Source organism: Gekko japonicus, unplaced genomic scaffold, assembly GCF_001447785.1.
Source record: "Gekko japonicus isolate JY-2015 unplaced genomic scaffold, Gekko_japonicus_V1.1 scaffold833, whole genome shotgun sequence".
NCBI lineage: Eukaryota > Metazoa > Chordata > Lepidosauria > Squamata > Gekkonidae > Gekko > Gekko japonicus.
Window position 1 is genome coordinate 726,887 of NW_015164694.1, and position 16,598 is coordinate 743,484.

The following is a 16,598-nucleotide window of genomic DNA, read 5'->3' on the forward strand; positions in this document are numbered from 1 at the left end:
GCTGTCATGATGGAAGAACGCTGGCCAAGTTAATAGACTTGACTTTCAGGACTATGACATATATTCTGGAATGTTTAAATGGAATTAATGAGAAGCTCGAGAAGTTGGCAGAGAGGAAGACTTTGAAATCCGAAGAGATAAAGCCTGGTTGCTGTGTAAACTGCTAATATGCCTTCAAATGTCTTTGTCCCATCAAGGAGTAAAGAGACCTCAGCAAACTCCCCTTTGTCACATAAGGAGAGTAATGAAAGCTCTAGACTCCATTTGATCCTTCAGCCAAAAAAAATGTGTTTGTCAATTTGTAAATACCAAGGTGGATTGACCTTATGGAATACAAAAAGGAAGGTGCTATTAAGTAATAGGTGCTGAGCCTATTACTTAAGTTGAAAATTTTTGGAATTGATTTGAAAGAGCTAGAAATAATCAGCCAACCAAACCAGGTACAGAGGGTCCTGCTCACATTTTCCAGTGTGAGAATCCCATCTTTAATAATGAAGCAGAGTGCAACTTTTAAGGGCAAGGGGATCTTCCCAGCCCGTGCCTTTTTAAATACACTGAAACCTGTACCACTCTTGGCCAAGAAACGTAACGAGACTAAAGGGGGGGGGCATGATCTGATCTCCCTGCTGCCTGATCCAATGGAACTCTCTTGTCAGGGGGAGGAGGCTCCAATCCATGGGGCAGTTAAATCTTCAGATAAGTTATTTCCATTAGTCTATGTGCATGAAGGCATAAATCTTGATAAGTCTTTGGAGGATGACCTGATAAAAACTTTTCCAAATTTACCAAAAGAGGTTCAATGTGCAATAGTCAACAGACTGGAGACAGTGAGAACAAAGCTTCTGATGCTAGGGGATACCAGGGAACAAACAGTGACTGCAGATGGACTGGATGCCACCAAAACAAGCCTTTATAAAAACAGCCTAGATATGCCCTACCATAACTCTCCTTCTTTTCCACTGATCGATTTAACTTCTACTACAGAAGTCCAACCAGGTCAAGGGAAACTCAGAGACGTCAATACAAGCCAAAATTCATATGCCCTCAACAACGGCTGAGACTCTCCCCCTGAGCAGAAAAGGAGACATTGTGTGGCCAAGCACAAGCCAATTAATCAAAAACATATCAAGAGGTATGTTTTATGACACCAACAGCACCCTCGAACAACATTGGAAATGACTAACTTCTTTTCTTGAAAGACTAGAAGAAGAACATCCCTTGGCTGAAATAATTTTGGCAGGTGATTTTAATGCCAGAGTAGGCAACTATCATAAAATATTTTTAAGGCTATAGAAATTAATCAGGAGGATACACTCCCACCTATTTTCACTTCTACAAGGTACTCCTTGGCAGGCATCTATCTCACCAGACTTTGTCTTCAATTTATTAAAGTTTGGCTGAATGGGCTTACCAATTTTCCCAACTCTAGAGAATATACATTTGTCTCAACAAAGGGCTGCAGTGTAATTGACTATTTTATAGTTTCCCCTTCATTGGAATCTCATGTTCTAGAGCTCATTGTTGGTGATTATATAATCAGTGATCATCTTCCACTTATTTTATCTCTCAATGTCAGCCCTTTTACTAGAACCCAACAATATTTCCAACACCAACCTGACAAGCTCTATCTATTGCCTAGAATCTTATGGAATGATAGCTCTATGCAAAAACCCCAACAATTACTCAAATCAAACCTACTTTTAAAGTATAGATCCTCCTTAATTGATGCAAATGAACATTCATCAGTGATCACAGTTTATAATGCTTTAACATCTCACATATCTACATCACTGGGCAAAGAACTTGAAAGTGGAAACGGGGAGTAGTAGACCTACAAATGTCTGGTTTGATAGGGAATGTAGATACTTAAAAACCCAATTACGCAATGTCTTCAGACAATACCGTGAGACCACTGACCCTTTTTTCCTGATAGAATACTTTAAGAACCAACTACAACAGAGTATGAACAGAAAGAAGATTGAATATATTAATACACAATGGGAACAATTATACTAGGCCACGATTTTAAATAATACAAAAAAATTCTGGGCCATAGTCTTGGGGTCATGTCATGCAGAGGCCCCCTCTATGTCTTCTATTTCTCCCCAAATGTGGTATCAATATTTTTCAACATTATTCCATCAAGATGATGTCTGCACTATGGATCCCTCAGATTTTCTGTCTGAGGACTTACCAGATTAGCCTCATGTAACACCCAATGAAATAAAAGAACTGGTTGGCCAATTAAAACCAGGAAAAGCAGCTGGTCCTGATATAATTCTCTCAGAAATTTTAAAACTAGACCCTGATTGGTGGGCAGCCCCTCTTGCATATTTTTTACAATGACTGATAAATCTGGCCTTATCCCTGATGCATGGATAAATGCAATCGTAGTCCCAATTTACAAAAAAGATGATTGCGTACCTTATGCAGCCTTGTGTTTAGAAACTGGGTTAAATTCTGTGGAATCTGGTGCATGGCTAATGACAATAAAATATTGGCTGCGTCTATATTACAATGTAGGGTTATTGTGACTATGCTTGAACTATGAGATATGGAAAACACAAAGCCTCAAATCATTTTGCAAAGTTGTGGTTAAACACACTACCCTGAAATAAATATTTGGATAATTGTCAGCCCAAAGCTACAATCAGGGGTCATTTCGTAGAAAAAGAGCTAGGGGGACTCATTAGCATAACTCATTAGCATATGCCACACCCCCTGACATCACCGGAAGTGTGTCCTCCCCACAGCCGGCGGCGACCTCCAGCGGGCACCAGCAGGGAGCTCCAGGCCCCGCCCTCCTGCACCTCACCGAGGGGGATGGCGTCCCCCCGCGTCCCCCCCAAATGACCCCTGGCTACAATTAAAAAATGCTAAAGATAGGTGTGCAGAGGCAATAGAATCACATTCTTGGATGGTTTCCTTGAAACAGTTTTCATTGCTAAAGATAAAGTGAAGATCTCAAAACATAACTGACTTTTGTCCACATGTACATATGGCTTTTGAATGACCCTCCCAGCAGTTTTCAATGGAAATACATGAATTTGTTCTAATTCTATCCACGTAGCTCCAGGCTAGCCCTATCTTGTCAGATCTTGGAAGCTAAACAGGGTTGGCCCTGGTTAGTATTTGGATGGGAGACCACCAAGAGAGTCCAGGGTTGCTACACAGACACATGCAATGTCAAGCCACCTCTGAATGTATCTTTCCTTGAAAACCCTACAGGGTTGCCATAAGTTGGCTACAACTTGACTGCACATTCCACCACCAGCTTCACTATGGGTGTGTTCAGATGGGCCATTTAAGCCGGCATAAACTGCTCCAGTTGGAACCGGAGCAGTTTGATCCAGAAGAAACGCGATCACACTCACCTCCTGACTGCGCAGCACATTGTGATATGCCTGTTCACACTACCGACATGCAGCAGCATGCGTCGGGTTTTTAATTTTTTTTCATTTTGCACATGTGCACAGGCAGCCCTCCACAGAGTTGAGATCTTCGCGCAGGTGCAGAAAACCCCGTCCCGAAAAGCATGCCCTGAAGCAAAGACTTCCTTTTAAACTTTTACAGTGAAAAGGGCCTCCGCGAGGTCCCGGACTCGTCCACAGACTAAAACTAAGCATCTTTTTTTCCTGTTTTACAAATGTTGGGGCGAAGCTTCGCCCAAGTGCACATCGAGGAGGCTAAAAAAAAAAAAAGGCAGCTGAAAAGGAAGTGGATCTACACCAGCGGAGAGCTATCAGATGGGGATAATGCAGCTAGAACCGGAGCACTCAGGATACCACCACTTGGGGACCTAGTAGCAGAATACACTGGTTTAAAGGGTGTTTGCAATGGTTAGGGATGGAAGGCAGATGTTGGCTGTGTGATCACGCGTAAGTACTCCGATTCTAACCAGCTCGTATACCAGCTCAAATGCCCCGTCTGAATGCACCCACTGCGTTAGGAAATGAATACCAGAGGCTTATGAGGCAAGTTTCATAACCAAAATCCTTTGGAGGAAAGGGAGCAGGTCTGGAAAAAAATCCTAGGCCCCTGATTGCCTGAGCTACTACTAATGTGATTGTAATTCCCACAAAGCTATATTTTCATAGCCTTGTGGAGGACTAGATTTTAAAACATTGCACACTTAGTGGTATGAAAGTAATTTTCTGACTCTGGTATGTGGTTTTGATTCCAGTAATATCTACAGTTCGTTTTGTAGCATACATTCCCTAATGTATAAAACAATGGCTATTCATGGGTGAGGTTTGTTCTTGATTTCTGCATAAATGAAATCTGCCTGCTCCTTGTCTGCTCCACTACTATGCAGGTGCAATACATAGAATCATAGAATCACAGAGTTGGAAGGGACCATACAAGCCATCTAGTTCAACCCCCCGCTCAATATAGGATCAGCCTAGAATATCCCTGACAAGTATTTGTCCGGACGCTGGTTAAAGACTGCCAGTGAAGCAATCATAATCCTTGATAAAGGACCTGAAATTTGGTTTTATCAGTTAGGATGAATTCACATAATTACTTTAGGGTGATAGAATACATTTGACATCAGCTTCAAGTCATCATGTAAATAAGGTGGTAAAGTAATCTTCACCACTACAGGCACCACTTGTTGGACTAGAAAGATTTCTTTTGCCCTTCAAAACAAATGGTGGCTACAGAGTTCACCACTGCAACCACCACCTCTGCTTGTCTGTCTGCCACACGCTGGCCTCAGCATTTTCTTTGCAACACTAGCCCTGTTAGCTTCATACTCCAGTGTATATCTCAAGGAGTGAGACACAGCAGAAGTGGAGACATGCAGAGGTTGCAAGCCATGGCACACTGAATCACAGTGGCTTGCTTATTGTGTGTGTGTGAGGGGTTCAGATAGACAGCTTGAATTTGTCAGAATCTGAAACCTGAGATCAAGCCATTGATCAGTAAGGTCATGTTGACAGGATTCATGGCATTCTGTTTTATCCATTTTCTCCTAAATGGTTCAGACTCAAGAGCTCCAAGTGGGAAGCGTATGAAATTGACCATACCTCTTCCAGCTGGACCATGAAGGTAACATTGTGTCCTTGTTCGGATGTCAGTGTGCCATCTGAAGTGACAATTCGAAGCCCATGTGGAGCCTTGCCAGGGCATTGCTGAGGCTTGGCTGTGTACTGTTCACGCACACCATCTGTGCAGTTATTAGATACAACCTTCCTATACCTGTTGAAAAAGGGAAACAGAGCGGCTAAAGGCAGAGCTACAAGAGATTCTTTATTTCATGGGACATTTGCTTCTCTCAGACCGTCACTATCACATGCCCACTAGTTAAAGCAACCTAATCACTAACTAGCTTAATTGTACAACTTTAGCACCATTTGATGTTCTTATATTCAGTTACAAAAAGAGATCAAGGGATCAGATATGGGTATCCCAGTATAGGCAAAAGTTGGCAGACACAAATGTCACTGGTGGTATCGCAGAAACAGAGTGGCAGCAGCCACTGGTCCTGACATGCACACACAAAGTTTCATTTTCATCTATTATCGTTATTTTTTAAATTTTGATTTGGTTTTTCTATATTTCTTATTAAATATATTTGTCTTAGGGCTCAAATAAATGAGATGTTCTGTCCACAAAATGAAAAATCTAGAATTATTTAGCATCAATTTGCCTTGGGAAGGCAAAGCAGGGAACTTGATTTGGAATAGCAGAACTGGGGAGAAGCTACCACTCCTTTTCTTGCATAGCCTCGAGGCAAAGTGATTCTGCATAAGCATGCAATTTGCATTTTATTGATGGAATAAATGTGTGATTTTTGTCTCCTCTGCCAGTAATTTTTCAATTCATTTTTGTTTCCATTGACTGCAGTGGAAAACATGCCTCTATTCTCCTCTCCTACTCTACTGGGAGTTAAAATTTTAGGAATTTTACCACTCACCTACCCTGAGCCCACTTGCGGGATAGGGTGGGATACAAATCTAAATAAAGAAATAATAAAGCCTCCCTGCCAAATTTTAGATGGGGGGAGTCACCCTTTAATAATGGAGGCATTTGGCAAGGTAACCTGTGAGGTTCCACAGGTTCCATCCTCTCTCTGATGTTATTTAACATATATATGCACCCTCTTGAGATCCTCAGGAGGTTTGGAGTTGGGTGAAATCAATATGCTGATGACACTCAGCTCTTCCTCCTTCTGGATAAGCAGCTGGCGGCAGGGCTGTTGGCACTATCCCAGTGCCCGGATGCAGTAATCCAATGATAAAGGGGGAGCTGGCTGAAATTGAATCCATCCAAGATGGAGGTAATGTGGCTGGGAAAGACTGAGATGCTAGCTGGAGGATCATGCCTGAGACTCAATGGTGTCCAATTGATAGCTCTGTAAAGAGCCTAGGCATGTGATTGGATTCTGCACTATCATTGGATCAAAAAAGTATCCATGGTAGCATTGTCAGTGTTTTTTTCATCTATGTCAGGACTGCCAGCTAGCTCCTTATTTGTCTGGGTCAGATCTTGCCACATTGATCCATGCAATGGTCACCTCCAGATTGGACTACCGCAATTTGTTCTACATAGGGCTACCCTTGAAAACACTTTGGAGACCGCAGGTGGTCCAGAATGCAGCTGGTTGCTGTTCAGAACATCATGGTCAGCTCATACATCGCCCTGAGCCCGTCCGGGGAGGGCGGTATATAAATCTAATAAATAAATAAATAAAATATTACTCCAAATCCATGGCAACAGCACTGGCTACCAAACATTCTCTGGATCTGATTCAAGGTGCTGGTGTTAACCTTTAAAGCCGTTAACAGCCTGGGACCCTCATACCTATAGGACTTCCTCTCCTTTGGTCATCCTCTAAGGGCCTCTTGCAGGTGCCTGGTCCCAGGATGGCTTGGTTAACTGTCACCAGGGGAAGGGCCTTTCCAGTTGTGGCCCCTACCCTGTAGAACGCACTCTCAGATGACACCTGTACCTGTACCTGCCAGACTTTAATTTTCACAGGGCATGCAAGGCAAAATTGTTTAGTTAATCCACATGTTTGGGATGTTTTTTTATTAGTGGTATGGAAATAGCCACCTATTGTAATAGTTTAACATTTTAACATTAATATTTTATATTTGTTATTTGTTTTTATGTTGGTTTTACCTTATTTATATGGTTTTAATGTTGTAAATCACCACGAGACCCTTTGGGTGAATGGTGACTAAAAGAAAATCTAATAAATAAACAGATAAACTATGTAGCACAGTAGAAAGGGCACAAATCTGATATATAAATAAAATGCCACCAGGAAGGCACCATGTGTAGCAGGAACGCAGCAGGCAGGTAGGAAATGGGTTCAGATAAAGCTGCAGCCTGCAGAGTCCCCACCCACTCCTTCTACTCTTTCTTCCTCCTTACATGTAGTTCCTTCAACTTATTTGGTTCTAATGGAACTGTCTCTACTGGGGAGCTGTAGCCTCTCTCTGTGTTACTGATTGCACTACGTACACATCATTGAGAGAAGACAACAAATGCCCTGCTGAAGGGTTGATTGCCCCTTTCCCCACTGCAGTGTATTTAAGTCACTGGTGATACCTGCTTTTGATAAGTATTTTCATGCCACTGTAAGCAAAGTGAACACAGAATCAGTTCACATGCCGACTGCACTCATGCTTCAGTGCTTATTGAGCTGTACCATCTGACAGAAACATTTGCAACAGCATGTTTGAATGCATCACCATGTTAAAATTCCCTTGCATGTGCAAAATCAGCATAATAAAGCAACTGTCTAACAGCACCTAAAAACAAAAAGAAAAGGAGCTAGATTTTATACCTTGCTTTTCGCTACCTGAAAGAGTCCCAGAGTGGCTTACAATCACCTTCCCTTCGTCTCCCCACAACAGACACCCTGTGAGGTAGGTGGAGCTGAGAGAGCACTTTTGAGAACTGCTCTTGAGAGAACAGCTGAGACAACTGTGACTGACCCAAGGTTGCGCAGCTGGATGCATGTGGAGGAGTGGGGAATCAAACCCGGTTCTCCAGATTAGAGTCTGCCACGCTTAACCACTACATCAAACCTAACAACATTTATTTCAATATGAGCTTCTGTGAGTCACAGACCACTTTGTCAGTCAGATATGTAACATGGCTACCCCTTGGTAACTGAAATTAGCATGCCAGGGAAATACTTTTAACCAGGACTTCTGTATGACATAACGGTTTTACAGAAAGATAAATTTTAATGTGGAGGAGAGTTTCTTTCAAATGACAGTACACAACCAATAAAGAAGACCCAAAGTATATCCTTGATGTAGTATTATATGTACTGAGATGTATGGACTGACTAACTTTTTGCATTTGTTACTGTTTGCCTCTCTTTTACAAAAAGTCTGTGGGCCAGTATAAGAAAAGTGTAGCAACCATTCACAACGAGAATCTGCATGAACCATATTTGGTAACTCACCCAGTGCTGTTGAGATAACTCTGACCAAGACTGCAGTCTTTGGACAAGGAAGATGGATTGTACCAAAATGCTGGCAAACACTGGCCATTGCTATGACGCTCAAATCCATAGTCACTGGTATGGTAAAAGGACAGATCATTTCAGTGAAACACATACCACATACTGTAATAAAACAATGCAATTCTGGCATGAATGTTGTGTAAATATACCACTATGATGCCCTTGTCCACTTCCCTCCCTCTGAGGCAAGAAAATTGTTTGACGCTACATATGTATAGGTCTTTCATAACCAGAGGATAGCTCTGGGCCTCTTTTCTGTATTTGCATCTTTTCAATAATGATTACACAACATTTCAGGTGGAATCATTTTGGATTGTAGTCGTTGTCATCAGAGCAATGTTAGCTTAAGCTATCTTGTGACACCCCATGGATAGACAGAAAGACAAGAGAGTATTAACACAGTTGTCTTGTCAGAGAGGACTCAACTTATCCTTTATTTAGCCTCTATGTTGCCACTTTTTGGCATTTAGTTGGTATGAATTATTCAGAATATAAATATAAAAAGATATGGGCATATGAAGCTGACATATGATCTGATACCTGGCCCAGTATTGTCTACTCTGACTGGCAGCTGCTCTTGATGATCTTAGGCAGAGGGTTTCTGAGCCTTCTTTTATACCTATGCTCAGGGGTCATTTCATAGAAAAAGAGGTGCAGGAGCTCATTAGCATAACTCATTAGCATAACCTGTTTGCATATGCCACACCCCCTGATCTAAGAGTTCTGTCACACTTGCCCTGGGCTCCTGTGGGCTTGGGTGGGCTGCGAGGGGGAGGAAAAGCAAGGGTGAAAGGGCTTGGATCGAAGAGATCCAAGCCCTTTCTGTCTTGCCCTTGGCTCCCTGGGCTTGGGGGAGAGGGAGAGACAAGTCTGAAAGGGGCTTGGATCTCTTAGATTCAAGGCCCTTTCAGCCTTTCCCTGGGCTCCCGCAGGCTTGGAAGGGGGGAGAGAAGGCTGAAAGGGGCTTGGATTTCTTAGATTCAACCCCCTTTCAGCCTTGCCCTGGGCTTTCGCGGGCTTGGGGGGGGAAAGAAGGTTGAAAGGGGCTTGGATCTCTTAGATTCAACCCCCTTTCAGCCTTGCCATTGGCTCCCGCGGTCTTGTGGGGGGAGAGTCAAGGCTGAAAGGTGCTTGGATCTCTTAGATTCAAGCCCCTTTCAGCCTTGCTTTGGGCTCCCGCGGGCTTGGGGGGGGAGAAGGCTGAAATGGGCTTGGATCTCTTCAATTCAAGCCCCTTTCAGCCTTGCCATTGGCTCCCGCGGGCTTGGGGGGGGGAGAGACATGACTCAAAGGGGCTGGCTGGAGACAGGAAGGGGAGCCCAGCAGACATGCCTGGCTTCCCTGCTTGATCTTCTCTGAGTGCCCCACAGTGAGAAGATTGTGCAGGGAACCCAGGCATTTAAATCCACCCCCTGGGTCTCTCCGCAAAAGCGGAGCAGCTCAGGGGGGAAGGAGGGCATGTTTGCTTGGCTTCCCTTCCTGTTTCCAGCCAGCCAGGGAATCCAGGCATTTAAACACCCCCCTAGTCTCTCCGCAAAAGTGAAGCAGCTCAGGAGGGAAGGAGGGCATGTCTGCCTGGCTTCCCTTCCTGTCTCCAGCTGGCCAGGGAAGCCAGGCATTTAAATCCCCTCCCCCAGTCTCTCCACAAAAGCAGAGCGGCTCAGGAGGGAAGGAGGGCATGTCTGCCTGGCTTCCCTGTGCGATCGTCCCGCTGTGGGGAAGCCAGGCATTTAATTCTCCCCCCTCGGGAGGGGGTGGAGCTCGGCTCGTCACTGCCAGAGTGCCACTCCGGGGCACTCCGGCAGGAAACGACCCCTGACTATGCTCTTTTCAATATGACCAGATATTGAACCTGGAAGTTATGGGAGCACACAAAAATTATCTCATCCATTATCATTTTAAGTCAGGGGCATGCACATTTTATGTTAATAAGCTAAAATATCCAACATTTTTATTTCCCTCTTCAGTTTATATGATTTTTTCCTCAGTATTTCCTATAACTTGTGAGCAGAGGAAGGCTGGGTAATTTATTCTCAAATATACTGGAAAACAGAGAGGTAAAAAGGGCAGAACACAGTAAAGAACATAGTAAAGAACATAGTAAAGCCATGTCCAGTCTGAGAGTACAGAGCTATCCGAAGAAGAATTAAACCCTTCTAAACTCATTGCCTCCGATGGACTCAGAAAGGCATAACTCTGCTTAGGATTGTGCTATCCTTATAAAAGACATTTGCTTCATTTAGGATTCTTTTATACGCACCCTGAGTCGAGTGGCAGTATGAAGGCTACTAAAATGATTATTCAATGTATTGTAAAGGCTTCCGTTTTGTCAAGGAAAACAAGTATTTGCATAAGAATGAAGTTTCTCTCCTCTGAAATCTGATTGTCACAAGTCCAAGTTCTTATTTATCAGTATAATTAAAAACAGACATAGCACTGCACTCACCATGTACTCAATAACCAAATACAAAACAAAGCAGCTGAATATGCTACAGAGAGAATACTTGTTCAGCACCAGATTTAATCTAACAATATTTGTTTGTGTAACCATTCTACACGTTCTCTTCCTTCTAGGTGAGAGATTGAAGTGATATATCTCAGTGCCAGATATGGATTATTGAAAGTAGGAGCATGCAGAAAATGTGTGTGTGTATGAGAGAGAACACGTATATACTATTTCCTTATTATATAGCACACCCTCTGCCACAAACTTCCTCCCTGTGACACAAGAGAAAAATTAAGTATGGATTATTTTGCACACTCATACCACATGCACAAACCCAAATCATGGGATGAATACAAACAATGAACTTAACAAATGAAATTCATAGGGCATCATTACCACTTAGTAAAGACTTCAAGTTTCAGAACATATAAGAATGTGCAGCAGGAAAACACGCACACACACACTTGGGTAGTACAGACGACCAGGCAAACACATGACAGAATGAATATGCATGGTGTGCCAAGTTGGTCACTTATGTAGATAATGCTTGGGGAAGGAGGTTTATCTAATTGTAAAAGCAATGAGATGCTAACTCATTAAATTTGGAAGGGCTACACATTAAATTTGCAGATGACAGCAAATTGGGAGGAGTAGCGAACAAACTAGAAGATACAGATTTCAACGAGATCTGAATACACTGGAAAAGTGGGTGGATGCGAACAAGAGCAATTTAACGATAAATGCCGATTTCTACTGAGGAACATGTATACTGGATGGGGGATACACTTCTGGGTAGCAGTGTGTGTGAACAAGATTCTGGGGCATGGGTGGACTGTAAGTTAAATATGAGCAGCCAGTGTGATACAGCAACAAAAAAGGCTAATGAGATATTGGGGTATATCAACAGAGGCATACCACCCAAATCACAAGATGTCATATTGAATTGAATTGAATTTTATTGTAACAGCGATTAGCCAGCAATATAAAACCAGAAAAAATAAATTACAATGGCCAAATAGTAAAATTTCCAAAAATCAGCAAGGTAAAAGGTGCTAACAATATAAACTTTACATTTGTTAAAACCAAACTAAGAGTGCGCTGCCATAAAACACAGTATAGTATAAAAGAATAAAACATATTACCAAAGGGAACGGTACGAGTTAAAATCAACAGTCCTAACCCGAGTGCCAACCATCATGCTGATGCGCTTCTACCACCAAGGAACAAAATTTCGCAATCTGATAGAGCGCTGTGTGTTCAAGGTTAAGAAACAAGTTCTCCACCTTGTCCTGATCTGAAGTGCCTGCCAGAAGGGGATTAATAAGTTTAGTACGAGCCTCTTCAAATACCGGGCATCTTAGGAACACATGTTCCTGAGATTCAATCTCCCCCAACGCACACAAGCATAGCCTCTCTGTTCGGGGTATTTTTTTAAATTTACCCTCAAGAACTGCAGAGGGTAAGGCCGAGCATCTGGCCAGAGTATATGCCCTCCTAAGTTTACGTGACTCCAAAACGTTAAGATATGGGGCCTGCGCAACCATGTATTTAATTCTAATTGGCGCTATAAATGTTGGGGACACCTGTAGATCTAATTGACGTTCGGTATCCTTGATCCTCTGTCTTATTTCTAACTTAGCTCGGTCCCTACCCATCTCCAAAAGCGCTAAGGGAGAATACCCCAAGAGCGAGATTTTCCGCTTAACAGAAATCAGCCAATTAGATTCAAAGGCATCAGACAGAATCAGGGGCACTAGTCCACATGGGTTCAAATTGATCTTCAGCCAATAGAAGATGGAGTATAAGGCAATCATGGCTTCAACCTTCAGCATGCCAGTCTCTAGCCGTACCATTGCGTTGGATACGCATCTCGGAACTTGGAGCACTGCTCTCAAAAATTTCGATTGGACTAGCTCCAAAGGAGCATAGCTAGATGGAGGCACTCCAAGCAGCGTTCCGTAGAGCATCTGGGCAAGTGTTTTGGCCTTGTAAAGTTTTAAAGCTGGTGGTACAAAATAGCCCCCTTGGGAGCTAAAAAACTTAAGAATGCCATGAGAGGATTTTTCACCCGAGCAAGCAGCTGCCTGGCTATGGGCAGTCCTAGATCCAGAGGCTTGGATGATCATGCCCAGATAGCGAAAACTAGCTACCTGTTCGAGGTTCTGCCCATTTACCCTCCACTTCCTTAGTTTGGGTCTCCTGCTCATTGCTATAGCAAGCGAACTTCTTAATTGCCCTTCTCATTCCAATTGGGGTTCTAGAAAGAATAACAGCGTCATCAGCATATAACAGTATCGTGATAGAGCGCTGAGCCAATTTGGGGGGATGAAGATCTGCATCATCTAGGTACCCAACAACATCATTGAGGTAAAAATTAAATAGAGCAGGAGCTAGCATACAGCCTTGCCTAACTCCCTTTAAGGTGGGAATTCTATCAGTCAAGTGCCCCAGCCTGGAATATCTAACCCTCAAAGATGTATGTTCGTGGAGGGCACGAATGAGGGCTAGAAGTCTCCTATCTATTGAGGAGGCTTCAAGTTTACTCCATAGCATAGATCTAGAAACGGAATCGAAGGCCGCTTTAAGATCAATAAAGGCAGCATAAAGTGACGTAGGGCCCTTGCCAGAATATTTTTCAATCAGATGCTGTAAAAGGAGGCAGTGATCCATTGTTGACCTACCCTGCCTAAACCCAGCTTGCTCCTGTATTATTATATCCTCTTGCTCGAGCCAGAGCGTCAGTTTTTCTAGGAGATGTTTGGCATATAATTTGCTAATGACGCTAAGTAGACTAATAGGCCTGTAGTTTGCAGGATCCTTTTGATTACCCTTTTTATAAAAAGGAACAACCACCGCCTCCCCCCAGTCACTTGGGACCCTCCCTGTTCTATCGATGTAAGTAAATAGGTGCGCTAAGAAGGGTGCCCACCAGTTTATATTTTCCTTCAGAAATTCAGGGGGGATGCCATCTAGGCCGGGGGCCTTTCCTCTTTTAAGTTGGCCTATCAGTGCTGTGATCTCTTCAGATGATACTTGAGGCCAGCTTGGCAGGTCACTGAAAACTGCGGACACAGAGCAGGGGGAAGGAGTGTCATGGTACAAATTTTGAAAATGAGAGATCCAAGTTTCAGGAGGAATATAGGTTTCCCTTATTGAGGTGCTCTTTTGCGTTCGAATGGAGACCAACCTCCAAAACAAAGCGGAGTTCTTTTCCTTAGCTGCTTGGATAAGAGCCCTCCACAAGATGTCATAGTCCCGCTGTACACTGCATTGTGTACCTGGAGTATTGTGTACAGCTCTGGAGGCCTCACTTCATAAAGGATGTGGACAGAATGGAGCGTGTGCAGAGGAGACTGACGAGAATGATCAGGGGCCTGGAGACCAAGCCCTATGAGGAAAACTGAGGGACCTGGGAGTGTTTAGTTTGGAAAAGAGGAGGTTGAGGGGGAACATGATAGCTTTCTTTGAGTATTTGAAGGGCTGTCACTTAGAGGAGGGCAGGGAGCTGTTCCTGTTGGCAGCAGAGGATAGGACTCACAATACTGTGTTTAAATTAAGGACAGGAAGGTACCGGCTGGATATTACAGAAAACTTTTTTACAGTAAGAGTTGTTCAACAGTGGAATAAGCTACCTAGGGAGGTGGTGAGCTCCCCCTCACTGGCAGTCTTTAAGCAGCAGCTGGACAAACAGTTGTTAGGGATGCTCTAGGTTGATCCTGCATTGAGCAGGGGGTTGGACTAGATGGGCTGTATGGCCCCTTCCAACTCTGTGATTCTATGATTCTGTAACTCCCCTCCCCCATAAAACATCTCCTTGAAGTCTGTCCTGTGATGTCACAATTTTCTTCAGCCAGACTCCACTAACAGAAAAGAGAGCCTGGATGAAAGAAAACTTTCTAAGGGGAGGGATTCCCAGAAGCTTTCACATTCCTCATCTGTGCATCCTTTTTTTGTTTGTTTGTTTAAATCAAACCACATCCTTTACGCAAAGCACAGCTGAAAGTGGATCTGCCATCTTATGCCACTGCACATTAGCCACTATGGTAAATTAGGTGTCAATGCTATGTTTTCCTAGTATTAAGTGTCCACAGATATACCCAAAACCATTTATGGAGACTTTTCACTGAAAAGTTGTTGTTTTTTTCCTGCTCTCATCTCACTCTCATACAAATATATACATACAAATATGCAGACACAAGCAGATCCTTAATGCAGTTCACTAGAGAGGCATTAGCATATTCTTTCACCTTGCAGACCTGTAATCTAATGAACTTCTTGTCTCCTCTCTGATGCACACAGAGCTCTGATGATAGCGACAAATTGCTGCCTACCTGTAGGGTCAACAGGCTGCCTTGCAATCAACAAGCATTAGCATCAACTTGAGCAGCGAAGGATAAACCTGCCTTTGATATCTGAGCATGGGAACTGACTGCATTGATGTGCAGCACACTGCAGCCAGGCAACGGTGCCTGAAACTGGTACAAACAACCTGCATTCTGTGGCAGGCTGAAGTGCAAACTTGATGCCACCTCTCTCACCTCTGTGGGCAAGGGAAAAGAGCAGGGCTTGAGAACAGTATCTTAACTGGTGGGCTGGACTGTATAGTAAGATGTGGTCCTTCAAGTACTCCTAGCCCAAGCTGCTTAGGGCCTTAAATGTCTTGGAACTGTGTCCAGAAATATATGGGCAGCCAGTGCAGTTCTTTCAATGGTGGTGGGGTGGGGTGGGGGGATATGATCTCTGACAATAGCTTGGCTACCGAACTTTGGACCAACTAACTTTCCAGACAGTTGACAAAGGCAGCACCACATAACACACATTATAGTAATCTAACATGGATCATAATAGCCAGATTATAGTTGGCATATCAAGCAAAACTGATGACAGGCTCTGCATGAAGACCTGAGCTTCCTGCTCTAATGACAATTTGATCAAGGTTTGCACTGGCTAGTGTTTGGCTCCCCTGCAATGATACACGGTCATACAACTGCCCTCTCTGGAGTGTTGCAAACTCAAACATCCCATGAAGACTCATACACGTAACAGTGTCTAAGGCTTGATTTTGCATCATATGTAGAATACACTTTATTTTAGTAACAAAATCCAGATCAGTTTGATAAAAAGCTTACACACCATTTTGCAATCAGTGATGCCAGTATAGAAGTTGCACATTGATTCCTATATTTTGGCAGTGAGAATGTGGTTTTGATTATAGTGCTCTAATTCATGCATCACCTGCAGTATCTGCATGATTAATGTGTGGTGCACACCCTTCCTCTACCACACAGAAAATCTGGGATCCCATGATAACACCTATGTTCAAAGGGACCCTGTTTGTGCAATCTCCCTACATCAAAGGAGGGGGGGGTACAAACTGCATATACAGAACTCCTGCATGATGTGGCATTTATGTGGAGGACCCAACTCATATATTTCATCATCTGCATGGTGAACAGAAGGGCCTGCTGTTCTGCTATTCCACAAACAGCGGAAGTAATGCATGAACTCAGGCTATGAGTCTGGAGAATGGAACTGGTATGGCAGAGCAGGAGTGGAGTTTAGACTGTAAAGAAAGGTCTTTTCAGCCCTCACATAAACATGTATTCTCAAATTTTGCCTCAACAAAGCAAGACAGGATGTTAATAAAACATTATGAAATCATAC

At 43.3% G+C, this 16,598-nt stretch overlaps 1 protein-coding gene across 1 annotated transcript in view; it reads right to left on the bottom strand.

The window, feature by feature from the left end:
• The window catches only part of SORCS1 (sortilin-related VPS10 domain containing receptor 1), a 119,659-nt gene that overhangs the window by 71,797 nt on the left and 31,264 nt on the right, over positions 1-16,598 (bottom strand). The window contains exons 8-9 of the mRNA XM_015409447.1: positions 8,429-8,542; positions 5,031-5,202 (exon numbers count right to left, since the gene is read on the bottom strand). Coding sequence (XP_015264933.1) covers positions 5,031-5,202; positions 8,429-8,542 — 286 coding nt within the window. The remainder of the gene's footprint in view (positions 1-5,030; positions 5,203-8,428; positions 8,543-16,598) is intronic.